Genomic DNA, 27,961 nt, shown 5'->3' with positions numbered 1-27,961 from the left:
TTACCATGGTGACCACTCACACACACATCACCCTGTCACTCCTGCTGTTCCACATTCTCCCGGCCACAACGGCTCAGGTTGATGACCTCATCGATGACCTCATTGTCGCCACGAACCGCGGCAGAGTCCAGGGCACTCAGCTTCCCGTGCCAGGTGGTGGATATGTCAGGGCATTCCTGGGAATTCCCTATGGGAGCCCCCCCGTTGGGGAACTGCGTTTTCGCCCTCCTCAGCCTGCAGAGGGGTGGACAGGGGTACGACATGCCACCCGCTACCCCAACTCCTGCTTCCAACCCCGGGATATAACCTTTCCTGGTAGGGATATGATATCAGAATGATGACATAGGCCTGTATAGTAAACTGGCGTAGCTTATTACACCTACATGAATGTATTGTATATGTTTGTGTGCCTTTAAACCTGTTGATGTTAGTGACGGTCTACAGTCATTGAGTACGGTTACATGCACGCAATAATGCGATTATTGTGGATAATCAGATTTATATATTAGTTAGATTAAAACATTTACATGGTTTTCAAGAAGAATGATCTCCCTAATAATCCTGTTTACATGGACATGTCAGAAATCAGGCTACCTGATGGCATTCTGATAAAGGCAGAGAATCGCCAGTCAAAATAAACGTTCTACCACAGCGACCATGTTAATCTTGGGAAGCATGTTTGATAGCAAGCTTCTAAAGGCATAATATCCTGTAGTCCACCAATTCTTCCTTGTAAGTGTCATCCATTGTGAGACTGAGTTTAAAACCTCCAACCCCTCATCCATCATATACAGTTTTAACTTGCAAGTTTCTGCTAATGATTATATACAATTTTAAATCAATCATTTAAAGAAAGGATTCTTCTTCAAGAGCTGAAGGGTGAGGGGTTGGAGCCCAACTGGGCACTGGGTAAAGATCAGGCCAGACATCACTGTCTCAGCTAATCCTTCACAACTTGCATTCTGGCCCTGGGTCATGGCAACATTTAACATTACATTTGGTTCTTAAATGTGTTACCTGTTTTAAACACATATTGCAGTAAAATGTCAGCATGAGAACAAAGCAACAGAATCAGTACAATGACTAAAGCAACGGCTACACAGTCAGGCTGCAATTGTTGACTCCCTCTTGGTCCAGTGTACAATTGCAGATTGTCTCTCCCACATGATTACTACCTTTACCTTTAATACACCAGGGGTCCAACAGAGAACCCACAATAGGGATAGCGGGGTTACTACTATTGTCAGGATGTGCATCACAGACTTTGGGGGCTTTATACATCTGGTAAAAGGTCACGTCATCTGGTCTCTTTGGGCGATAGGTGATAAAGGGCAGGGATGACATCACACTTAGGGTGTAATTCACTCCCAGGGGGACCCCCATATACAGTGAGGGAAAAAAGTATTTGATCCCCTGCTGATTTTGTATGTTTGCCCACTGACAAAGACATGATCAGTCTATAATTTTAATGGTAGGTTTATTTGAACAGTGAGAGACAGAATAACAACAAAAAAATCCAGAAAAACGCATGTAAAGAATTTAATGAATTAATTTGCATTTTAATGAGGGAAATAAGTATTTGACCCGTCTGCAAAACATGACTTAGTATTTGGGGGCAAAACCCTTGTTGGCAATCACAGAGGTCAGACGTTTCTTGTAGTTGGCCACCAGGTTTGCACACATCTCAGGAGGGATTTTGTCCCACTCCTCTTTGCAGATCTTCTCCAAGTCATTAAGGTTTCGAGGCTGACGTTTGGCAACTCAAACCTTCAGCTCCCTCCACATATTTTCTATGGGATTAAGGTCTGGAGACTGGCTAGGCCACTCCAGGACCTTAATGTGCTTCTTCTTGAGCCACTCCTTTGTTGCCTTGGCCGTGTGTTTTGGGTAATTGTCATGCTGGAATACCCATCCACGACCCATTTTCAATGCCCTGGCTGAGGGAAGGAGGTTCTCACCCAAGATTTGATGGTACATGGCCCCGTCCATCGTCCCTTTGATGTGGTGAAGTTGTCCTGTCCCCTTAGCAGAAAAACACCCCCAAAGCATAATGTTTCCACCACCATGTTTGACGGTGGGGATGGTGTTCTTGGGGTCATAGGCAGCATTCCTCATCCTCCAAACACAGCGAGTTGAGTTGATGCCAAAGAGCTTGATTTTGGTCTCATCTGACCACAACACTTTCACTCAGTTCTCCTCTGAATCATTCAGATGTTCATTGGCCAACTTCAGACGGGCATGTATATGTGCTTTCTTGAGCAGGGGGACCTTCATGGCGTAGTGTGTTACCAATTGTTTTCTTGGTGACTATGGTCCCAGCTGCCTTGAGATCATTGACAAGATCCTCCCGTGTAGTTCTGGGCTGATTCCTCACCGTTCTCATGATCATTGCAACTCCACGAAGTGAGATCTTGCATGGAGCCGCAGGCCGAGTGAGATTGACAGTTATTTTGTGTTTCTTCCATTTGCGAATAATCGCACCAACTGTTGTCACCTTCTCACCAAGCTGCTTGGCGATGGTCTTGTAGCCCATTCCAGCCTTGTGTAGGTCTACAATCTTGTCCCTGACATCCTTGGAGAGCTCTTTGGTCTTGGCCATGGTGGAGAGTTTGGAATCTGATTGATTGAGTGCTTCTGTGGACAGGTGTCTTTTATACAGGTAACAAACTGAGATTAGGAGCACTCCCTTTAAGAGTGGAAATTCTAACCAAAAAGAGAAGAGAGACTGTAGATTCTTCAAACAACAACTTTATTGTAAGATTGGAAAAAATGGAGCGGTTAACAATCACTCAATGGTGCAGAGTTAAGAGCCCAACGAACAGAGTTGGCTCTCAGCTTTTCTAGAAAGGACAACCTCTTTGTTTTACGTGGCAGTTAGCAGATATGTGGAAACAGGGGCGGAACATAGTGTAAAAGGTAAGGGTTGGGGTGAGGTGTGACCCAGGTGCTGTGCAAGATATACAGTAGGCAGTAGGCAGAGATGGTGAAACAAGGATCTTTACTGGTGGTCCCGAAGCCAAAATAAAAAATAACGGACTTATCACGATAAAAGAAAGGCGGAGCAAATAAGTCTCCAAAAACAGGCTGACAGCCAAAATACGAAATACTAACTATGACTGAAACAAATAACGAAACAGGGATAACACTTCTCAAGTACCTGTACATAGATCTCCGATCAGACACCGTGTAGTACTTCTGGACATAGAGAAACTAGCAGAGAAAACTGAGCAAGGGAACACAGGGAAGTGAGGGCATAAATACACAGGTTAACCAATAGACACAGGTGACACCATTAGAATGATGATTAGTCCCGACTGTGAGTGAGGAGGTGCCTAAGGTTGTCGGAGGATGACACCTAGTGGGTCACTCCAGAACTGCAACCCCTTTCTGTAACTGCGACCCCCTCTTGTAACAGTAACCCCCCCACCCAAGCTTGGTGAAGACCCAGGCTCCCTGCAACGACTCGAATGCCGTCGTCATCAAGGGGAGTGGGTAGCGGTTCTTAACCGCGATGTCGTTGAGCGCCCGGTAATCAATGAGAGGCCGCTGCCCACCGTCCTTTTTCCCCACGAAGAAGAAGCCTGCGCCTGCTGGTGAGGTAGAGGGATAGATTTGACCCTCGACAAGTACCTCGTCGATATACTCCCTCATGGCCAGCGTCTCCGGCCGGGACAAGGCAAACAATCGCCCTCGTGTGGGCATGGCGCCCGGCAGGAGATCGATAGCGCAGTCGTAAGGCGTGTGAGGATGTAGGCACTTGGCACGCCTCTTACTAAAATACTCCTGGGGAACGCCTGCCAGGTCTGTAGCCGCTGTCTGTATCCACCGTCCTCCCGGTGGCAGATGCCGCAAGGGTGGTAGGCGATTCGGAGTGCTGGCCCTGGGGAAGACGTGAGGACTGGTAGGTTGACTGGGACGGTCGTTTGGGCTGATGAGTGGTCTGTGGAGACTGGAACAGGATTGGGGCGGAGCCTGCCTCCAGGATGAGCCGCCCCGTGGATCAGTCTATCAGGGGTTAGTGGGCGACCAGGACTCCGGAGAGTCCTCAATGAAAAACTGGATATCCTCCTACAGCCCCCCCACCACCCGGATAGTGCGCTGGGTGATGAAGCCCGACCTCAACGGCCGGCCGTCCAGGCCCATGACCGGAACCGGCTCGGAGAGGGAGAGTAACGGAACGCTCCACCCTTGGGCCAGCCCCGCGTCCATCAGGTTTCCCGCGGCCCCAGAATCCACCAGTGCATACGCCCGACGCGCAGCTCAGGCCCACTGAACCCTGATAGGGAGAAAAGTCTGGGAGTCTCTGGAGTTGGGGTTTCGGTTCCGGCTCTCTAGCTCCCCTCCCGATACTAGCGAGCCCTCCCATTTCCCGGCTTCTTCTGGCATGAGTCGCAGTGCTAACCTGCTTGGACGCAGTACAGGCAACGTCCCTGGCGCAGACGCCTCTGCCTCTCCATCCTGGACAAGCGCGCCGCCCCCAGCTGCATAGCCTCCTCCTGAGGCGTCTTCTCCCTGAATCGGCGGAAAGCCTCTGGGTTGATAGGTGGACGTGGAGGCGTGCCTTGCGTCATCCCTCTCTCATGCGCCCTCTCATGACGGCGATTGTCTACCCGCACCGAGAGTTCAATGAGGCTGTCCAGTCATTCATGCAAGGAGAGTTCGTCCTTCATCCCCTCCGATAGCCCCTGGGCGTAAAGGACGACCAGGGCGGCCTCCTCCCATCCTGCCTCTCGAGCCCGGCCACTTATATAGCTAGGCCACGTATATAGTTATAAACATACTAAAACGTGCTCAAGTCAATTAGTCAGTTTCCAACAGTCCCTCATCTAGAACAATGATCACTCGCATGTTTCACACAACCTAGAAATCATATTGACTTTCACAGGGAAGAAAGAGAACACGTTATAACAGTTTCAAACCAACCTTGATGATAATGAGATTGGGGTGAGGACCACAAAGCCCCTACTATCAACATCCCAATTATGGATAGCCCAAGCCAGTGGGTTTTCTGGTAACCTCCCTCTCGGAAGACACAAAAAGATAAGGTTTCCCTGGGAGGAACCCTCCCTAGACTGGATTCTTACAAATATTTAATTAGTTTCAGAAACCACCTGCAGGATGAGCAGTGCACCCTCCCCTCACTTTGTACTCTCCTCACAGTTTTAGGGGCAGCTTTCTGTCTCTCCGTCTCGCCTTTCCGAATCATAATTAGACCTATTGATAAATTATACAACCCAAATTTAGAATGACAGTCCTTAGTGCTTCACGTTGGTTCTCTCACTCAAATTTTAAGACCCTCAACTTAGCACATACTGGTGCTGGCAGAATGTACATTTACATTGACATACAGTATATTCATCTTATTTTTCTAGCATTAACTTTTCTCATGACGACCCCCATTTGTGGTAATGACAGATTGATATCTCAAGGCATTCTTAGTCTAAATTACTATACATTTCCCAGTGTGCAGACCTCCACAATCAACCTGATACCCCAAATAAACAATTTTGGACAAGCCATCATCAATTACGGGCACGGTTGACCACCCCCCTCCTTCAGGGCACTCATTCTTCTGGCGTCTTCATTTTCTAATTCAGATAGCTTTACAGTTTGTCTTCCCAATGGCACACATGTTCAAAGTGGATGGCCCTTGATAATATCCCATTTTACCAAGCATACGAATCTCTCACCTGAGCCGCCACTGTCCTTTACTCTCCGTTATGTCTTGTCCATCCTCCTACCAGTATACCAGCATCATAAGAGAAGTTTGGACGAGATCTCTCTCCATGCTCACTCCACGTGGACTCGTGTCGCACTCCTGAGAGAAAAGGCATGAGGAAAAAGGCAGTTGATAGCTTCGACTGGATGCTGTGGACAGGTTGCTGGCTCGGACTCAGGTCTCACGATAGAAGTGGTGAAGGACAGGGCCATAGTGAACACCATTTTCGCCATTACTTCAGCAGGTTAGAGGGAGTGAGGTTCACACCGTTCCTGGCCGAATTATCCCTTCCATGCATGTAGATACCATCTGTGGTCACCTTCGCCATAACCTGGAGAGAGAGGACAGACCAGAACAACAGTTTAGTTTAGGGCATTTCTGATTCAAGAAGTTATTTACTGTATGACAAATGACAAATGATTCACGTACCAATATTCTTAATACAGATTTCTAAGACAAATGTCAAAGAGAACAACAACACACAATTAAACAATTTTTGCAAATTTGCTTATACTCCCTTATCACATTGGCGACCTCACCACAACATTACAGGTTCAGGGAGTTAGAGGGCTAATCCTTAGGGACAAATCCCAACCATCCAGCAGACCCACTCTGATGAGATTTGTTCTTGAAGCAAGACAAAAACAAAGAAAACATCAACAGCAATACAAATATATCACTAGAGGTTGGGAAAACTTCAATCCATTTGGAGTAACTGTCAACATATTTTTTCCTTTTACAGGCAGGCATGTGTGGAAAATCTATTTGCATATTTACCCAAAGGGCCCCAGGGGACTGGTAATTCCCCCTTTGGACACATGACTCACATCGTGATTCATGCATCCCCCCAATAAACAACACAGCCTGTTAAGTCAAAATAGCAAATAAAATTAGAATTACAAGCCTTGATAACTCCATCTTAACTTAATTGTATCCCATAAGGTAATTCAAGGAATAGTAAAATAGACTAGAGACAGGTGTCCCTCATTCAGGGGCAGCGCTCTCTCTCTGTCCTTCTCGTGGTCCGAATCACATATAGGACTATTGCTAAATTATAAACTTCTTCCCAATCATTAGTGTTTACATATTACATTTAAATCTCACCCAATGTCTCTAGGCTCTCTAGTGAGGGTGATCAGGCCTCACCAGAAAGTCAGAACAGCGGTCAGAGGTCATTCAACCCCATTAAGTGGGTGTTTCTTTCCCTTTTCTTCCTCTGTATCTCCAACATGATTTAAACAATGTTTATTCAAACATTTCAAACATTTTGTGTATCAGGTTTACATTGGGTTTTTCAGTACATTTCTTATCAGGAGAATTTACATGTGTGCAACCAAAACTCTGACAATAGAAACGTTAGAACATTTAATTTCTGTGCCCTTTAAGGTGTATCATTTCTAACCTGTGAAAAACCCACTAAAACTAAAATAAAAAGACCCCACACAATAAATCACACACGGTATTAACACCACTAACAAATATTCATAACAGGTGGGTTGTGTATGTTTGTGCCGGCATTTGTTGTATAACGTAGGGTGAAAACAAACAAATGGCCAGGCCTTACTTAATTGGGAGCTCCCTTTACGGCCGGATCTGCATACCTTTATACTTAATAGAACTGCAGAATTTCATTAACTGCTCTCCCAAGACAACACCGTCGGGAAACATTTAAAAGGGAGAGATAGGGACACCCCATCCTCTCCTGGAATAGAAAATAAACATTTAGTTAGTTTTCACTTTGCTAAATCTTAATCAGTCCAAACAATTCAACATTTTAATTCTTACTTTCCAATTAACTTTCCAATTCATTTCTTTCCCGCTTCCTTTGTTACTTTCACTAGTCTACATACCTGTTTCCTTCAACTCAGAAAGCACTCTCAATCACCATCACCCAGTACATTTCTCTTCCACTCTAACACTTGTTTCATTCTACAATCTCTACTAAACTCTACCTCTGTCTTTCCAGCTAACGTTACTTTACCAGGTGAACAAAACGTTTTAAATTACAGACAAAACAAAACATGATAACTTCTGTTCACAGGGAGGCCACTGTCCTCCCTCCACTCTTTAATCATTTGTGTTTTAATCCACTCCAACATTTACTGTATATACTATAACCAATCTCCGTTGGATGTTCACTATTTGCTTCACACTCATTTCATTGGTTATTAATCTTATACTTTACAGTCTAAGAATTAACAATCCACACTCTCCTCATTCACACGGGAGGCTATTCCTCCTGTCAAAAAGTTTAGTCATTCACACTTATTCTCTCATACATGCATGTTCAACACACCACTGTGCAGTATTCAACACTCACTTCTCTATTTTCGCTACTCGTAGCTCTCAGGCTACATAGCCATTTATCTTATGTCTATCTTCACTACTCGTAGCTCTCAGGCTACATATACATCTTACGCCTACAAACAGTACTTCCAACGGGGCTCTCACTAGCTCGCCAAATCCCCTCTCTGGGATTTAGGATCCTTGTCATTATTTTCACTACAAATTCATTTAAATTGACTTACTGAAATTCAGTGGGTTATAAATTGACTAACTGAAATTCAGTGGGTTGTCCTGTTCAGATTCGTGAATGTGGTGTGTTCTCCCAGGCAGTCATCAGTGGAGGTCTGGTCAGGGCGGGTCCACTCGTCTTTGGTTGGACAGGAATTTCCCTCACTCTCCCACGGAGAATGCCACCGGTGTCTCCTTCGCAGAACTTCACTGTTGCTCTGCCCAGACAGAATCACACATGACTGTTCGTGACGCCATTAAACTCGGTCCACACGCATCGCACTATGCGGTAGAGCATGATACTTCTAGGAATGCACAATTTCTCTTTCACTTAGCGCAAAGTGATTTCGACAATTAAAAATGTAAATTACAATGTAAACGTACTCAATGTTGTTTTGTAGTCAAGTCGTTAACTACAAGTATTTGACTCTGACTTCCTTACTCCGAGGGTTCCGTGGAGCTGAGATGTGGAACCCCAACACCAAGATGAGTGAAGACTGTCTCTACCTCAACATATGGACTCCTCCCCCTTCGTCTAAGACACACCCTAAACGTTCCAAGAGCTCCTCCCCTGATTCCTCATTAGCTCCTGTCATGGTGTGGATATACGGGGGCGGGTTCACTACAGGCACCGCCTCCCTAGACCTGTATGACGGACAATTCCTTAGCCAATCAGAAGGCGTGGTGGTAGTGTCCATGAACTACAGGTTGTCCTGGAACAATAGAGTGAAACTAATATACTTATTTGAGCTTCATGTATTCATGTTTTAAAAATACGCCGATAATAATGTTTGTTTTGATTGGACACAGGCTCGGCCCGTTGGGTTTCCTGTCTCTTCCTGAGAGCAAGTTTGTCCGTGGCAACGCTGGAATGCTGGACCAGCGCTTGGCTCTGCACTGGGTAGCCAATAACATCGCTGCCTTCGGCGGCGACCCTTCAAAGGTTACTCTCCTTTTTTCTATTACTGTTTAAAAATATATATATATTCTTTATTTTACAATGTTTAGTTATTCTCCGTTTTTATGTTGTTGTTGTCAGGTGACGTTGTTTGGGGAGAGCGCTGGCGCTGCGTCTGTGGGTCTCCATCTCCTCTCCCCTGGCAGCCATGGTCTGTTCAACAGGGCAATACTACAGAGTGGTTCCCCTAACACTCCATGGGCTGTCATGACTCAACAGCAGGCCTGGAACAGGTCACTGTCCCTGGGTAGGCTGCTGGGTTGTCCCCTGGCACCTCTGGCTGTCCTGGAGCAGTGTCTACTAAGAGCCCATCCAGAGGATATAATCAACCAGCAGTACAACGTCCTCTCTCTCCCCACGCTCATTGCATTACCATTTACCCCCTCTGTCGACCAAAACTTCCTACCAGACATGCCCGAGGTGTGTGTGAATTTATGGTTGCTTGTTTGGGCCCAAAGGCACTGAACAAACAAGCAGCTGACTCCCGTGGATATTTCCAGTGTCATAATGTCTAATATTCTCTATCTGGTCCTATAGGTTCTGCTCCGGACGGGACACTTCCTGAAGAAAGAGGTGCTGATTGGTTTGAACCAAGATGAGGGGACCTACTTCCTGGTTTACGGGGCGCCAGGATATGACATCACTAGCCAGAGCCTGATCAGCAGGGAGAACTTCCTGAAAGGGGTGGACCTAGTGTTGCCGGGATTCAGTAATGTCACGAGGGAGACAGCCATCTTCCAGTACACTGATTGGACAGATGAGAATAGTGCGTTGAAGAATCGTGATTTGCTCGGACGAATGGTGGGAGACCGTTATTTTAACTGCCCTGTGCTGGAGTTTGCCCAGAGGTAAGGACAACATATTGTAGAGTTACACAAAGCTCTAATGCAGGGGTCTCCATCCCTGTTCCTGGAGAGCTACCCTTCTGTATGTTTTTAATCCAACCCCAGTGTAACTAACCTGCTTCATTTTATCAACCAGTTAATTATTAGAATCAAGTGCATTAGATCAGGGTTGGTGTGAAAACCTACAGGACCAGTAGTTATCCTGTACAGCAATGCATTATTCACAGCGCCTTGCAAAAGTATTCATTCCCCTTGTCGATTTTCCTATTTTGTTGCATTACAACCTGCAATTTTATTTGGATTTCATTTAATGGACATACACAAAATCGTCCAAATTGGTGAAGTGTAATGAAAAAAAATTACTTGTTTCAAAAAAATTCTAAAAAATAAATAACGGAAAAGTGGGTCATGCATATGGATTCACCCCCCTTTGCTATGAAGCCCCTAAATAAGATCTGGTGCAACCAATTACCTTCAGAAGTCACATAATTAGTTAAATAAAGTCCACCTGTGTGCAATCTAAGTGTCACATGATCTGACACATGATCTCAGTGTATATACACCTGTTCTGAAAGGCCCCAGAGTCTACAACCCCACCAAGCAAGGGGCACCACCAAGCAAGCGGCACCATGAAGACCAAGGAGCTCTCCAAACAGGTCAGGGACAAAGTTGTAGAGAAGTACAGATCAGGGTTGGGTTATAAAAAAATATCTGAAACATTGAACATCCCACGGAGCACCATTAAATCATTTTTTTTTTATGGAAATAATATGGCACCACAACAAACCTGCCAAGAGAGGGCCGCCTACCATAACTCACAGACCAGGCAAGGAGGGCATTAATCAGAGAGGCAACAAAGAGACCAAAGATAACTCTGAAGGAGCTGCAAAGCTCCGCAGCGGAGATTGGAATGTCTGTCCATACGACCACTTTAAGCCTAACACTCTACAGAGCTGGGCTTTACGGAAGATTGGCCAGAAAAAAGCCATTGCTTAAAGAAAAAAATAAGCAAACACATTTGGTGTTCGCCAAAAGGCATGTGGGAGACTCCCCAAACATATGGAAGAAGGTACTCTGGTCAGATGAGACTAACATTGAGGTTTTTGGCCATCAAGGAAAATGTCTGGCGCAAACCCAACACCTCTCATCACCGCGAGAACACCATCCCCACAGTGAAGCATGGTGGTGGCAGCATCATGCTGTGGGGATGTTTTTCATTGGCAGGGACTGGGAAACTGGTCAGAATTGATGGAATGATGGAAGGCGCTAAATACAGGGAAAGTATTGAGGGAAACCTGTTTCAGTCTTCCATAGATTGGGACAGAGGTTCACCTTCCAGCAGGACAATGACCATAAGCATACTGCTGAAGCAACATTCAAGTGGTTTAAGGGGAAACATTTAAATGTCTTGGAATGGCCTAGTCAAAGCCCAGACCTCAATCCAATTGAGAATCTGTTGTATGAATGAAAGATTGCTGTACACCAGCGGAACCCATCAAACTTGAAGGAGCTAGAACAGTTTTGTCTTGAAGAATGGGCAAAAATCCCAGTGGATAGGTGTGCCAAGCTTATAGAGACATACCCCAAGAGACTTGCAGCTGTAATTGCTGCAAAAGGTGGCTCTACAAAGTATTGACTTTGGGGGGGTGAATAGTTATGCACGCTCAAGTTCAGTTTTTTTGTATTTTTTCTTGTTTGTTTCACAATAAAAAATAGTCTTCAAAGTTGTAGGCATGTTGTGTAAATCAAATGATACAAACCCCCCCAAAATCAATTTTAATTCCAGGTTGTAAGGCAACAAAATAGGAAAAATGCCAAGGGGGGTGAATACTTTCGCAAGCCACTGTACATGGAATGTTGAGTTGTGTAGTTAGTATCTGGCCCCTTTATGCTCAGTTTTTAATGAACTCTCCTATCATTACCATACCTGCCCCCAGGTACACAGAACACGGGGGTAAGGCCCGCCTCTTCCTGTTTGACCACCGCTCCTCCACCAATTCCTGGCCGGCATGGATGGGTGTGATGCACGGCTATGAAATTGAGTTCGTCTTTGGAATGCCGCTGAACAGCACCCTGGGATACCTGGAGGACGAAGTGGTCATGAGCAGGAGGATGATGAAGTACTGGGCGAACATGGCTAGGACCGGGTGAGATAGACCTCATATAGATATTATATAGACATGGCTAGGACCGGGTGAGATAGACCTCATATAGATATTATATAGACACGGCTAGGACCGGGTGAGATAGACCTCATATAGATATTATATAGACATGGCTAGGACCGGGTGAGATAGACCTCATATAGATATTATATAGACATGGCTAGGACCGGGTGAGATAGACCTCATATAGATATTATATAGACATGGCTGGGACCAGGTGAGATAGACCTCATATAGATATTATATAGACATGGCTGGGACCAGGTGAGACATCATATACAGTACCAGTCAAAAGTTTGGACACACCTACTCATTCCAGGGTTTTTCTTTATTTTTACTATTTTCTACATTGTAGAATAATAGTGAATACATCAAAACTATGAAATAACACATATAGAATCATGTAGTAACCAAAAAGTGTTAAATAAATCAAAATATATGTTATATTTGAGATTCTTCAAATAGCCACCCTTTGCATTGATGACAGCTTTGCAGAGTCATTATCTCAACCAGCTTCACCTGGAAAGCTTTTCCAACAGTCTTGAAGGAGTTCCTACATATGCTTCTTAAGGTAGTCACCTGGAATGCATTTCAATTAACAGATGTACATTCTTTAAAGTTAATTTGTGGAATTTATTTCCTTAATGCGTTTGAGCCAATCAGTTGTGTTGTGACAAGGTGTGTGTGGGGGGGGGGGGGGGATACAGAAGATATCCCTATTTGGTAAAAGATCAAGAACAGCTCAAATAAGCAAAGGGAAACGACAGTCCATCATTACTTTAAGACATGAAGGTCAGTCAATACGCAGTCGCAAAAAACATCAAGCGCTATGATGAAACTGGCGGTCATAAGGTCCGCCACAGGAATGGAAGACCCAGAGTTACCTTTGCTGCAGGGGATAAGTTCATTAGAGTTACCAGCCTCAGAAATTGCAGCCCAAATAAATGCTTCACAGAGTTCAAGTAACAGACACATCTCAACATGTGTTCAGACGGGACTGTGTGAATCAGGCCTTCATGGTCAAATTGCTGCAAAGAAACCACTACTAAAGGACACCAATAATAAGAAGAGACCTGGTTGGGGCAAGAAACACGAGCAATGGACATTAGACCGGTGGAAATATGTCCTTTGGTCTGGAGTCCAAATTGGAGATTTTGGGTTCTAACTGCTGTGTCTTTGTGAGACGCGGTGTAGGTGAACGGATGATCTCTGCATGTGTATTGCCCACACGTAAAGCATGGAGGAGGAGGTGTGATGGTGTGTGGGTGCATTGCCTGTGACACTGTCTGTGATTTATATAGAATTCAAGGCACACTTAGCCAGCATGACTACCACAGCATTCTACAGCGATACGCCATCCCATCTGGTTTGGGCTTAGTGGGACTATCATTTGTTTTTCAAGAGGACAATGATCCAACACACCTCCAGGCTGTGTAAGGGCTATTTTACTAAGAATGAGAGTGATGGAGTGCTGCATCCAATTGAGATGGTTTGACATGAGTCGGACCGCAGAGTGAAGGAAAAGCAACCAACAAGTGCTCAGCATATGTGGGAACTCCATCAAGACTGTTGGAAAATCATTCCAGGTGAAGCTGGTTGTGAGAATGCCAAGAGTGTGCAAAACTGTCATCAAGGCAAAGGGTGGCTATTTGAAGAATCTCAAATATAGAATATTCTTTGATTTGTTTAACACTTTTTTGTTTACCATATGATTCCATATGTGTTATTTCATAGTTTTGATGTCTTCACCATTATTCTACAATGTACAATTACATTTTAGTCATTTAGCAGACGCTCTTATCCAGAGCGACTTACAGGAGCAATTAGGGTTAAGTGCCTTGCTCAAGGGCTTAACAACAGATTTTTCACCTAGTCGGCTCGGGGATTAGAACCAACAACCTTTCGGTTAGTGGCACAACGGTCTTAACCGCTAAGCTACCTGCCGCCCCCATGTAGAAAATAGTCAAGGTAAAGAAAAACCTTTGAATGAGTAGGTGTGTCCAAACTTTTGACTGGTATTGTAGATATTATATAGACATGGCTGAGACCAGGTGAGACCTCGTATAGATATTATATAGACATGTCTGAGACCAGGTGAGACGTCATAAAGATATGATGCATATCAGATCATATATTTATTTTTTATTTTTTTATTTAACATGTTATTTTAACAGGGAAGACATTGAGACCTACAGTATGTCTCTTTTACAAATATGCCCTTTATATACAACATATATATACAGTGGGGAAAAAAAGTATTTAGTCAGCCACCAATTGTGCAAGTTCTCCCACTTAAAAAGATGAGAGAGGCCTGTAATTTTCATCATAGGTACACGTCAACTATGACAGACAAATTGAGATTTTATTTCTCCAGAAAATCACATTGTAGGATTTTTTATGAATTTATTTGCAAATTATGGTGGAAAATAAGTATTTGGTCACCTACAAACAAGCAAGATTTCTGGCTCTCACAGACCTGTAACTTCTTCTTTAAGAGGCTCCTCTGTCCTCCACTCGTTACCTGTATTAATGGCACCTGTTTGAACTTGTTATCAGTATAAAAGACACCTGTCCACAACCTCAAACAGTCACACTCCAAACTCCACTATGGCCAAGACCAAAGAGCTGACAAAGGACACCAGAAACAAAATTGTAGACCTGCACCAGGCTGGGAAGACTGAATCTGCAATAGGTAAGCAGCTAGGTTTGAAGAAATCAACTGTGGGAGCAATTATTAGGAAATGGAAGACATACAAGACCACTGATAATCTCCCTCGATCTGGGGCTCCACGCAAGATCTCACCCCGTGGGGTCAAAATGATCACAAGAACGGTGAGCAAAAATCCCAGAACCACACGGGGGGACCTAGTGAATGACCTGCAGAGAGCTGGGACCAAAGTAACAAAGCCTACCATCAGTAACACACTACGCCGCCAGGGACTCAAATCCTGCAGTGCCAGACGTGTCCCCCTGCTTAAGCCAGTACATGTCCAGGCCCGTCTGAAGTTTGCTAGAGTGCATTTGGATGATCCAGAAGAGGATTGGGAGAATGTCATATGGTCAGATGAAACCAAAATATAACTTTTTGGTAAAAACTCAACTCGTCGTGTTTGGAGGACAAAGAATACTGAGTTGCATCCAAAGAACACCATACCTACTGTGAAGCATGGGGGTGGAAACATCATGCTTTGGGGCTGTTTTTCTGCAAAGGGACCAGGACGACTGATCCGTGTAAAGGAAAGAATGAATGGGGCCATGTATCGTGAGATTTTGAGTGAAAACCTCCTTCCAACAGCAAGGGCATTGAAGATGAAACGTGGCTGGGTCTTTCAGCATGACAATGATCCCAAACACACCACCCGGGCAACGAAGGAGTGGCTTCGTAAGAAGCATTTCAAGGTCCTGGAGTGGCCTAGCCAGTCTCCAGGTCTCAACCCCATAGAAAATCGTTGAGGGAGTTGAAAGTCCGTGTTGCCCAGCGACAGCCCCAAAACATCACTGGTCTAGAGGAGATCTGCATGGAGGAATGGGCCAAAATACCAGCAACAGTGTGTGAAAACCTTGTGAAGACTTACAGAAAACGTTTGACCTGTGTCATTGCCAACAAAGGGTATATAACAAAGTATTGAGAAACTTTTGTTATTGACCAAATACTTATTTTCCACCATAATTTGCAAATAAATTCATTAAAAATCCTACAATGTGATTTTCTTGATTTTTTTCTTCTCATTTTGTCTGTCATAGTTGACCTGTACCTATGATGAAAATTACAGGCCTCTCTCATCTTTTTAAGTGGGAGAACTTGCACAATTGGTGGCTGACTAAATACTTTTTTCCCCCACTGTATACACATTATACTCAACCTATATACCTATATATTCTCTGGGAATTAAATGTATTCAGACCCCTTTACTTTTTTCAAATTTTGTTACATTACAGCCTTATTCTAAAATTGATTAAATAGTTTTTTCCTCATCAAACTACACACAATACCCCATAATGACAAAGCAAAAACAGGTTTTTAGAAATTGTTGCACTTTTTTTATTTTATTTTTTTACAGAAATATCACATTAACTAAGTATTCAGACCCTTTACTGAGGACTTTGTTGAAGCACCTTTGGCAGCAATGACAACCTCAAGTCTTCTTGGGTATGACGCTACAAGCTTGGCATACCTGTATTTGTGGAGTTTCTCCCATTCTTCTCTGCAGATCCTCTCAAGCTCTGTCAGGTTGGATGGGGAGCGTTGCTGCACAGCTATTTTCAGGTCTCTCCAGAGATGTTCGATTGGGTCCGGGCTCCGGCTGGGCCACTCAAGGACATTTAGAGACTTGTTCCGAAGCCACTCCTGCATTGTCTTGGCTGTGTGCTTAGGGTTGTTGTCCTGTTGAAAGGTGAACCTTCGCCCCAGTCTGAGGTCCTTGTCACGTTCGTTGAAGGACGGGTCAGACCAAGGCACAGCGTGAAATGCATACATGTTTATTATATAAACTAAACACACGAACAAAACAACGTAACGTGAAATCCTCAGGCTAAACACAATACAAGCCTATACACAGAACAAGATCCCACAACTAATGATTTCCAACAGGCTACTTAAGTATGATCCCCAATCAGAGACAACGAGCGACAGCTGCCTCTGATTGGGAATCACACCCGGCCAAACATAGAAACACAAAACCTAGAATGTAAACAGAAATAATAACATAGATCTCCACACCCTGACTCAACATACAAGAGTCCCATGAGTCAGGGCATGACAGTCCTGAGCAGTCTGGAGCAGGTTTTCATCAAGGATTTCTCTGTACTTTCTCCGTTCATCTTTGCCTCAATCCTGACTAGTCTCCCAGTCCCTGCCGCTGAAAAACATCCCCACAGCATGATGCTGCCACCACCATGCTTCACCATAGGGATTGTGCCAGGTTTCCTCCAGACATGACGCTTGGCATTAAGGCCAAAGAGTTCAATCTTGGTTTCATCAGACCAGAGAATCTTGTTTCTCATGGTCTGAGAGTCTTTAGGTGCCTTTTGGCAAACTCCAAGCGTACTGTCATGTGCCTTTTTCTGAGGAGTGGCTTCCGTCTGGCCACTCTACCATAAAGGCCTGATTGGTGGAGTGCTGCAGAGATTTCTAAGTCAGTGTAAAGTTACTCTCACGGTTTTACTGACATGATTGGTTGATTGTTGTGTTTTCCCTGGCAGGAACCCAAGCATAGAGGAAGGGGATTGGCCACTTTTCACCCTGGACCAACAGGAATACATCACCCTAAACTCTTCCCCTCCACACACTCAAAAGAGGCTTGCAGCTCATCAATGTCAGTTCTGGAACAACTTCCTCCCCAAACTGCAGGACGTCACTGGTGAGAACACACACAGGCACACACATACGCAAGTGTGATGGCCGTGTCAGGCCGCACATCAAAAATATAATTGCTTCTTATGCACATTAATCTTGCACATAGTGGGCAGAGATTGGGTGATGCTGCATCAGGGCCCTCCAGGGGCCTCTGATGCCTAAACTAGTCTGTGGAAGTGCACCATGGCTGGGTTGGCCAAGGCTCCAGCTCCCTCTCCTCTCCAGAGTGCTGGAGGTCTGAGTGGGAGTCGGGTAAGTCTCCACTTCACAGAGCTCCAACTGTAGAGGGTGAATAACACTCACTCCCCTGCACTTAATTCATTACACACACACGCATCGGGCTCATTATACAAACAGCATCTGTGGCCTCCCCGGTTTGAAGATCATGATGTGGCTGTGCGTGCGTATGAGGTGTAACCCAAGGGAATCTTCAGGTCAAGATAATTTTGTTGTTAATCTACTTAGTCAAAGATAACTCACCGGAAATTATTTATTTAGGAAGTATTTTAGATCCACTTGCCTTATTTCATTGTTTAGGCTTTTTGAAAGGTTGCTAGGTGATCTGTGTACTTCTAAATGTGTGTTTTTTTGGTTAGTTCTCTTGGCACAATATAAAAGAGCACTTACGTTTAGTTGGTTTGGTTTTCTTTAATCCTGAGAGAGAAAAGATGGTAGCTTAACAGTGTTTTCAAGCTGTGTGTGTATGTGGTTTGTCTCTGCATGCAAATTGCACAGCACAAAGCTGACAAACACACAAACACACATTACGATACAGAGATATGTATATCCCTTCTACAAGGTTGAGGTCAATTGTGTTTGGAACATTTAACTGGGATGGAACTCGTGTGTGTGTGTGTTTGATTGGCGCGGGACATTGGAGTCCCCGGCCTTTGTGATTTGGGGAAGTGTGATTGATTTTGACGCTGATATGGAATCAATCAATGGAGTCTAATTCCTGTGCACGGACGTCCGCTGGGTTCTGTGCTTCGTTGCACAAAATGGCAAAAAAAATGTTTTCTCTGTCTTAATTTGTTGCACACACACACTTCCTGAAGTTCAGAGGTGGTTGATGCCAACAAATGTCATTGCCATTGTCATTTACAGTGTTATTTGCGGTTCGCTTTAACCCAAGTCTATTAGTTGGGGAGGTTGGCTTTGCCCTTGTCACGACTTCCGCCGAGGCTGCCTCCCCTCCTTGTTCGGGCAGGCTTCGGCGTTCGTCGTCACCGGCTTACTAACCACTGCCGCCCCAATTATCATCATCACATTTGTCTTGTCTTGTCAATCACACACACCTGGTTCTAATCCCCTCATTAGTCTGTGTATATGTGTTCCCTCTTTTCCCTTGTCCTTTTGGGTGATTGTTTGTATGTGAGAGTAGTGTAGCTCGGTGGAGCTACTCGTATCATTTTGCTTTAACCTTAAGTCTATTAGTTGGGGAGGTTGGCTTTGCCCTAAGTTTATTAGTTGGGGATGTGTGTTGCATTCAAAAGATAAGCAAAGCATAATCAAAGACGAAAAGAGTGAGCAATGTGAACAAAGAACTTAGGAAATTATCACACATTGGGAAAAGCAAGAAGCAAAGGTCTTTGCAAAGGGCAAAGGCAAAAACAGAGTTTTGGCATTAATACGTGTTTTATTGGAATAATGTGTATGGAGTCGATGCCTAATTATTAACTTTCCTCCTGAGCTGTCCCTTTACTAACTCATGGACAACTAGAAAAAGCTCAAACCAAGTTTATTCACCCACTGGGTCATACAGCTGCAAAGACATGTTTACACAAGCACATATATTTATACCCTCCTACCAGGCGAAGTCAACTCCTTACACATCTAGACAGTCAATACATCTCTGTTGCTAGGCAGGAACTTAATTGGTTCCTCTCACTGGTGTAGTCATGGCCCTGCCTCATGCTAGAACCGTTGTAGGCGTGGAAGTATATATGTGTGGGATAGTACTGTTCCTTCTCACTTCATCTGACCTCAGACCAAATTTCTCGCTCCTCCCTAATCCGCGTCTGTCCTACCTTGTCAGTGACTGAAACAAGACTGTTGCCCTTTGCCGCCATCCTTATGAGCCATGAGATTTAACAAGAACATGTTTTGACAGAATGTAAACTTTCTGTACTTCCCCTGGTCTCACTCAGTAACTTTCCATACACCTAGTTCTTATCCACCCTCCATTGACCCCAACATATACATTCCTTATATATGTAAAGCAGTCAATAAGTTCTAGTGTGGTAACATGAATAAGTATATTTCATGTTAGAACCCTAACAGTCCCTCCTTTTTTAATAGTAATTCCATGCTGTTCAACATTATATAAACTTAGAAATTACTTATAAATGAACAAAAAGGAAACATTATTAATGTTCTCAGTTGATTTGTATGTTTATACCTCCGAGACATATGACCTCTGACTTCTAATCACACTATTGCACACTCTTATCCCCCCTCTCGTTTTCAGCTGGAGCTTTTGACTTTCTCAGACAAGCCCTCCCCCTTCCTGAGTCTAGGATGTACAATGAATCTCTGTGGCTAAGTAGGTGGTGTTATCGCCCGAGTCCAGAACCTCTGGTACTCCACCACTCATCTCCCGGTCTTCTTATCAGTAGGGAGTATACATTCTTGCACCTTGCCTCAGTCTATTGTTAATTATCCGGACTCATACACAAAGAGCTATTTGAGAATAAGCGACCCATTCATACTCAAGTGACTATCATGATGCAAAATATAGAGAGAATATAATGATATAAAACAGTGAAGCTATAAGACAGTGTTATAGGGCAATAGTTCTCAATCTATAGTATTAGCTCTATCATATGCCTCCTATTTCACCCTTATGGAAACATTCGGCCTCAAATACATTTGCACATAAATCATTCCATCTAACCCATAACTCGTTAATCACTACTGCTTGGCCACTTATATAGTTATAAACATACTAAAACATGCTCAAATCAATTAGTCAGTTTTCAACATTCCCTCATCTGGAACAATGATCACTCACATGTTCCACGCCACCTAGACCCAACTTTAGAATGACAGTCCCTAATGCTTCACGTTGAGTCGTTTTACTCGAATTTAAGACCCTCAACTTAGCACACCCTGGCAGAATGTACATTTACAGACAGGGGGAAAATATCTATACAGTATGTAGTACTTATATTACCAGCATTAACTTTTCTCATCACGGCCACCGTTTGTCCCTGTCTTTCACTGTCGCTAGTGGCATGTTAATGACAGATCAGTATCTCAATGCATTTTAAAATTACTATAACATTCCCAGTATGCAGTCCCCCACAATCAACCAGATACCCCAAATAAACAGTTTAGGGCAACCCTAAATCAATTACGGGCACGGTTGACCACCCCTCTCCTTCCCGGCACTCATTCTTTTTCTGCCATCTCTTCATGTTCTTCTTCAGATAGCTTTACAGTTCATCCTCACAGTGGCACACATGTAACTCATGCCTGTCGAAGTGGATGGCCCTTGATAATGTCCCGATTTCAATATCTGGGGAACAATCTGATTTTCACAAGCAAATAAATCTCTCACCTGAGCCACCACCACCATTATTTACGGTCCATTCTGTCTTGTCCATTTTCCGACCAGTGCACCAGCAGCATGAGAGGAGTTTTGGACGTGATCTTTCTCCATGCTCACTCCACGTGGACGGTCTCAGAACTCATGCCGCACTCCTGAGAGAAAGGGCAGGTGATAGCTTCGACTGGATGCTGTATACTGGTTGCTGGCTCTGACTCAGGTATCAGGTAGATGTGGTGAAGGACAGGGCCGTAGTGAACGCCATTGTCACTATTATTTCAGCCGGTTAGAGGGGGTGAGACTCACACTGTTCTCGGTCGAATTACCCCTTCCATTCATCTAGATACCATCTGGGGTCACTATCGCCATAACCTCTAGAGAGGACAGACCAGAACAACAGTTTAAGGCATTTCTGATTCAGGAAATCCAGACCAACTATTCATCGTATGACTAGTTATTACATTCCCAATTTTCTTAATACAACATTTCTAAGACAAATGTCAAAAAGAATAACAACACTGTTGAAACCATTTTGCAAATTGGCTTATACTCCCCTATCATATTGGTGACCTCATCGCATAGTTACAGGGTCAGGGATTTAGTTAGTTAGCTAACCCTTAGGGAGAAATCCCGACCATACATCAGACCCAATCTGGTGAGATTTGATTTGAAAACAAAACAACCAAAGCAACAACAGCTATTCACTTCTTCATATTATACTTAAATCTCACACAATGTATCTAGCCTCTGAGGGTGATAAGGCCTCACCAGAAAGTCAGAACAGAGGTCATTCAACACAGTTGAGTATTTCCTTTCCCTTTTCTTTCCCTGTACTTCAGACTACTTATTTAAAGACATTTCAAACATTTCAAACATTCTCAGGACCTGGTTTACATTGGGGTTTTTTCAGTACATTTCTTATCAGGAGAACTTGCATGGGTGCAACCAAAATTCGGACAATAGATACTTTCATGTCTGTGCTCTTTAAGATGCATCCTTTCTAACCTATGAAGAACCTACTAAAAAATAAAAAGACCCCACACAATAAATCAGACACGGTATTAACACCACTAACAAATATTCATAACAGGTGGGTTGTGTGTGTGTGTGCTGGTGTGTGTGGTAAAACGTAGGGTAAAAACAAACAAATGGCCAGGCCTTACTTAATTGGGAGCTCCCTTTACGGCCGGATCCGGGTACCTTTATACTTTATAAACTGCAGAATTTCACTAACTGCCCTCCCAAGACAACAGCCTGGGGAAACATTTCAAAGGGAGAGATAGGGACACCCCATCCTCTCCTAGAGGAGAAAATGTACATTTCATTCGTTTTCACTATGCTAAATCTTAATCAGCAACACAAACATTTTAATTCCAGACAAAACAAAACATGATAACTTCTGTTCACATGGAGTCCACTGTCCTCCCTCCACTATTAATCGTTTGTCTTTTAATCCATCCCAAACTTTACTGTATATACTATTACCCATCTCCATTGGATATTCCCTATTTGCTTCACACTCATTAATGTCTACTATTTTAAAGATTAATATGCACTGAATCGAGCGAGATCTACTTTTTTTTGGCCCATTAAAATCGAAGCAGTGTTATGCAAAACCATTTCTGTCGCCTGTACTGCCCTCAGACACAGAGGCATTCCTCTCGCCATCAAGTCTAACGATTTACTGCAGTACATTACTGGTCATCGCTTTTCCCCCATGATTTTGCGTAGCTACAATGGCCTTCATGTTCATGAACAAACATTTTAAAAGGTAATTTTAGGTTTGGTAACCCCAGTGCTGGCGTTTGACACAATTGCTTCTTTAGCTCGACAAACGCTTCCTTAAACTCTATTCTTTCATCGGGACCCTTCCCCCCTTTTGTCAATTCTGTAAGTGGCTCAGCAATTTCAGAATACGACAGAATAAAATGCCTCACAAAATTGATAACCCCTAGGGTTTTCCTTAGTGTACGAGGAGTGTTTTGTTGTGCAAGAGTTGTGCCTTTTGAAATCGAAAACCCCAAAACCTCTTGTTTTGCCAGTTGTGCTTTCTCATATGATGATTTGTGACCCTGCTCTGTCAAATAGTTTACTCGCATGTGAGTTTCTTCGTCTTTTGACGGCAACAACAAATAATGTACGTACTGTACCAACATGGAACCCTTTTTGTGATTATTTTAATGCGGCGTGATACAAAGTTGGACTATATGTAAACCCCATAGGTGCCCTCACCCACGTGTGCTGCTCCCCCTGGCAACAATACCAAAACCAGTGTTGTGACTCTTCAGCCACCGGCACTGACCAAAATATATTTTTTTATGTCAAGCATGCTGTACCATTCTGAGTCTGAGGGAATAGATGCCAAAAGGTCTGCCAAATCCGCTACCTCGGGTGTAATTTTCACTGTATGGTTGTTCATGCTGTGAAAATCCACTGTAATAAGCCATTTTAGTCCCTTTTTCGCTGGGAATAAAGGGCTGTTGCACCGATCTGGTCCTCGTACCACCATGCCTCGTTCAAGTAATATTGGAAGATCCTCCGTCACCGACTTCTCAGCCTCCGGTTTAATAGGGTATCAATTAATTGGTTACGACGGCTCTCCCTCCACCACAACAGGCTTGCAACCTTTAATCAGACCACAATCTAATGCGTCTTTTGCCCATAGTAGATGATGATTGTTCGTACTGCCAATTTTAATTTGTTACCTTTTAGAATCCAACCCCAAAATCGGTTCCACACCCGTCGCCATGTAAAATGATCTGGGTATTGTTACTGGACCTATTGTCAAAGACATGAGTAGTAGTTGCATCACTTTCGATTATTTTGAACCCCTATGCGGCGTTCACCTGCCCCACTGCCCTCGAAGGTTTGCTGCTGCTCTTTTGTTAATGCTACAAACGCTTGGATCGCAAAGGCAGCGGGTGAAGTAGGCTCCAGTACTACCCTACACTCATTCCTCCAATGACCGACGGTCCCACATCTAAAACAGGGAGCCTTAGCACAGGTTCGCTGCCCTTTCCTCTCTGTTTCTTTGTCTTACCTTGGCCATTGAAGCAACCGCTATTGACTTTCACTGTGGCTGTATTAGCCACACGCACGGCTGCAAAGTGAGCGGAATTAGATTCCACTCTCAAGGCCGCCTGTACTATTTCATCCCAGTGAGAATGCTGGTCCACTACCCCTGCAATAGCCATTTTGATAACAGGTTTCAAACCTGCCATCAAAGCAGATGTACAAATTATATCAAAGTACTCACACACCCAGTCCTTTTGATGCTGAGTACGTCTACTAATTTTGGTTCTATCGGTTTAGCTTTTCTGTTGATAGAACGCTGACATCAAAACGCTGGTGTATTGAGCTTTTAATTTTGATTTTATGTCATTGTGCCAACTCACATTAGCATCTCTGAATTCTTTATTAGATTGGAATTTTCCATCAGCAGGGAAGTGCTGACCAATCCTAACACATGGCAGTACAATCACAGGGATCAGTCTGTTCCCATGCCAGTAGAATCACAGGGATCAGTCTGTTCCCATGGCAGTAGAATCACATGGGATCAGCTATAGCTAAAGTACAGATGGATCGTAGGAGTAGATTCCTGAAAGGGACGTTTGTTTTTGAGGTTGAGCTAAATGTCAAGTCTCATTTCTCACTCTGATTCTGATAATTTCATTGTTTAAATGCTGGAAACACTTAACTTTGCAGCCCCTTCTCGGGCAATTTAAATCATGTCCTGGAAAACTCCAGGGTTGGATGGCATACCAGTTGAAGTGTACCAAACCTTTTTTGATATACTAAGAGGACCGTTATTAGCATGTTTTAACCACTCCTATGTAAATGGTAGATTATCTGACACTCAAGAAGAAGGTCTGATCTCATTATTACTGAAACAGGATACAAGTGGAAAATATAAAGATCCAGTCCATTAAAAAAATTGGAGGCCCATTACACTTCAGTGTTGTGATGCAAAAACTCTAGCAAAATGTATAGCGCATAGAATTAAAAAGGTATTGCTGGATATTATTCATTCTAATCAGACAGGTTTTTTACAAGGAAGATACATTGGAGATAATATAAGGCAAGTATTGGAAACAATAGAACATTATGGAAAATCGGAGAAACCAGGCCTGCTATTCATAGCAGACTTCGAAAAGGCATTTGATAAAGTACGACTGGGGTTTATATATAAATGCCTGGAGCATTTCAATTTTGGAGAATCTCTTATATAATGGGTCAAAATCATATATACAGTGGGAGAAAAAAGTATTTAGTCAGCCAACAATTGTGCAAGTTCTCCCACTTAAAAAGATGAGAGAGGCCTGTAATTTTCATCATAGGTACACGTCAACTATAACAGACAAAATGAGATTTTTTTTTCTCCAGAAAATCACATTGTAGGATTTTTAATGAATTTATTTGCTAATTATGGTGGAAAATAAGTATTTGGTCAATAACAAAAGTTTCTCAATACTTTGTTATATACCCTTTGTTGGCAATGACACAGGTCAAACGTTTTCTGTACTCTTCACAAGGTTTTTACACACTGTTGCTGGTATTTTGGCCCATTCCTCCATGCAGATCTCCTCTAGAGCAGTGATGTTTTGGGGCTGTCGCTGGGCAACATGGACTTTCAACTCCCTCCAAAGATTTTCTATGGGGTTGAGATCTGGAGACTGGCTAGACCACTCCAGGACCTTGAAATGCTTCTTACGAAGCCACTCCATCGTTGCCCGGGCGGTGTGTTTGGGATCATTGTCATGCTGAAAGACCCAGCCACGTTTCATCTTCAATGCCCTTGCTGATGGAAGGAGGTTTTCACTCAAAATCTCACGATACATGGCCCCATTCATTCTTTCCTTTACACGGATCAGTCGTCCTGGTCCCTTTGCAGAAAAACAGCCCAAAAGCATGATGTTTCCACCCCCATGCTTCACAGTAGGTATGGTGTTCTTTGGATGCAACTCAGCATTCTTTGTCCTCCAAACACGACGAGTTGAGTTTTTACCAAAAAGTTATATTTTGGTTTCATCTGACCATATGACATTCTCCCAATCCTCTTCTGGATCATCCAAATGCACTCTAGCAAACTTCAGACGGGCCTGGACATGTACTGGCTTAAGCAGGGGGACACGTCTGGCACTGCAGGATTTGAGTCCCTGGTGGCGTAGTGTGTTACTGATGGTAGGCTTTGTTACTTTGGTCCCAGCTCTCTGCAGGTCATTCACTAGGACCCCCGTGTGGTTCTGGGATTTTTGCTCACCGTTCTTGTGATCATTTTGACCCCACAGGGTGAGATCTTGCGTGGAGCCCCAGATCGAGGGAGATTATCAGTGGTCTTGTATGTCTTCCATTTCCTAATAATTGCTCCAACAGTTGATTTCTTCAAACCAAGCTGCTTACCTATTGCAGATTCAGTCTTCCCAGCCTGGTGCAGGTCTACAATTTTGTTTCTGGTGTCCTTTGACAGCTCTTTGGTCTTGGCCATAGTGGAGTTTGGAGTGTGACTGTTTGAGGTTGTGGACAGGTGTCTTTTATACTGATAACAAGTTCAAACAGGTGCCATTAATACAGGTAACGAGTGGAGGACAGAGGAGCCTCTTAAAGAAGAAGTTACAGGTCTGTGAGAGCCAGAAATCTTGCTTGTTTGTAGGTGACCAAATACTTATTTTCCACCATCATTTGCAAATAAATTCATTAAAAATCCTACAATGTGATTTTCTGGAATTTTATTTCTCAATTTGTCTGTCATAGTTGACGTGTACCTATGATGAAAATTACAGGCCTCTCTCATCTTTTTAAGTGGGAGAACTTTCACAATTGGTGGCTGACTAAATACTTTTTTCCCCCACTGTATATATATATATATATATATATATATATATATATATATATTTATATATATATATATATATATATATATATATATATGTATATATAAAAACATGGGGGATTGGAAGTGATGCAGACAATTACATTGATGGAAGTTACAATCTATCTGCAATATTAAGCTGATCTACCCCACCCAAAAAATAAAAATATCATGCTCACCTCTCTGTCTCCTTCGCCCTTCCCTCCTTATCTCTCTGTCTCTCTCTCTCCCTCTCTCCCTCTCTCTCTCTCTCTCTCTCTCTCTCTCTCTCTCTCTCTCTCTCTCTCTCTTTCTCTCTCTGTCTCTCTCTCTGTCTGTCTGTCTGTCTGTCTGTCTGTCTGTCTGTCTGTCTGTCTGTCTGTCTGTCTGTCTGTCTGTCTGTCTGTCTGTCTGTCTGTCTGTCTGTCTGTCTGTCTGTCTGTCTGTCTGTCTGTCTGTCTGTCTGTCTGTCTGTCTGTCTGTCTGTCTGTCTGTCAGTGAGTGTAGATGAGGTAGAACAGCAGTGGAAGAAACACTTCCATCGTTGGATGTCCTACATGTTGGAGTGGAAGAAATACTACTCTGACCAGATCCTGAGCAGCCCAGAGGTACAGAACCAGCAGGACTGTGACCAGAGGCCCTTGGAGCCCTAGACCTGGGACTGGACCCCTCAACCCATCCATTACTCTGGTCTGGACTGGACCACAGTGGATTGGATTGGATTGGACTAGACTACACTGGACTGGAGCTTCAATTATGGTGCACATGTAATTAGTTCATGGGTAATTGGAGATAACGTTTTCAAAGACTAACTTTAAAATTATACTTTGCTTTTTACTGAGACAATAAATTGTGTTGTCAGTAAATACAATTTCACAACCCACATTTGTTTCTGAATGTAATGCCAGGCCTTTCCACTGCTACATCAGTCTGCACTGTGGTATTTGTTCTTGTCCTTTCAATTGTACCTGTGTCTTGCTTTTGTGTATCTGACGATGTTATGTTTCTG

General features: G+C 43.6%; 1 protein-coding gene across 1 annotated transcript; it reads left to right on the top strand.

The window, feature by feature from the left end:
- Positions 1-5: 5 nt before the first annotated feature.
- LOC311120772 (cholinesterase-like) lies at positions 6-27,674 on the top strand (the record flags this gene model as incomplete). The annotated part of the gene is made up of 8 exons (XM_084195348.1): positions 6-315; positions 8,682-8,940; positions 9,044-9,176; positions 9,273-9,611; positions 9,729-10,039; positions 11,974-12,183; positions 17,404-17,561; positions 27,451-27,674. 8 exons carry the CDS (start codon positions 6-8, stop codon positions 27,603-27,605), a joined length of 1,875 nt encoding a protein of 624 aa, XP_084051474.1. The 3' UTR covers positions 27,606-27,674.
- Positions 27,675-27,961: the final 287 nt, after the last annotated feature.

This window comes from Coregonus lavaretus (genome assembly GCF_964263955.1).
Source record: "Coregonus lavaretus genome assembly, contig: HAP1_SCAFFOLD_609, whole genome shotgun sequence".
Lineage (NCBI taxonomy): Eukaryota > Metazoa > Chordata > Actinopteri > Salmoniformes > Salmonidae > Coregonus > Coregonus lavaretus.
The sequence above is the reverse complement of the archived record's forward strand: the minus strand, read 5'-3'. Positions and strand labels throughout refer to the sequence as shown.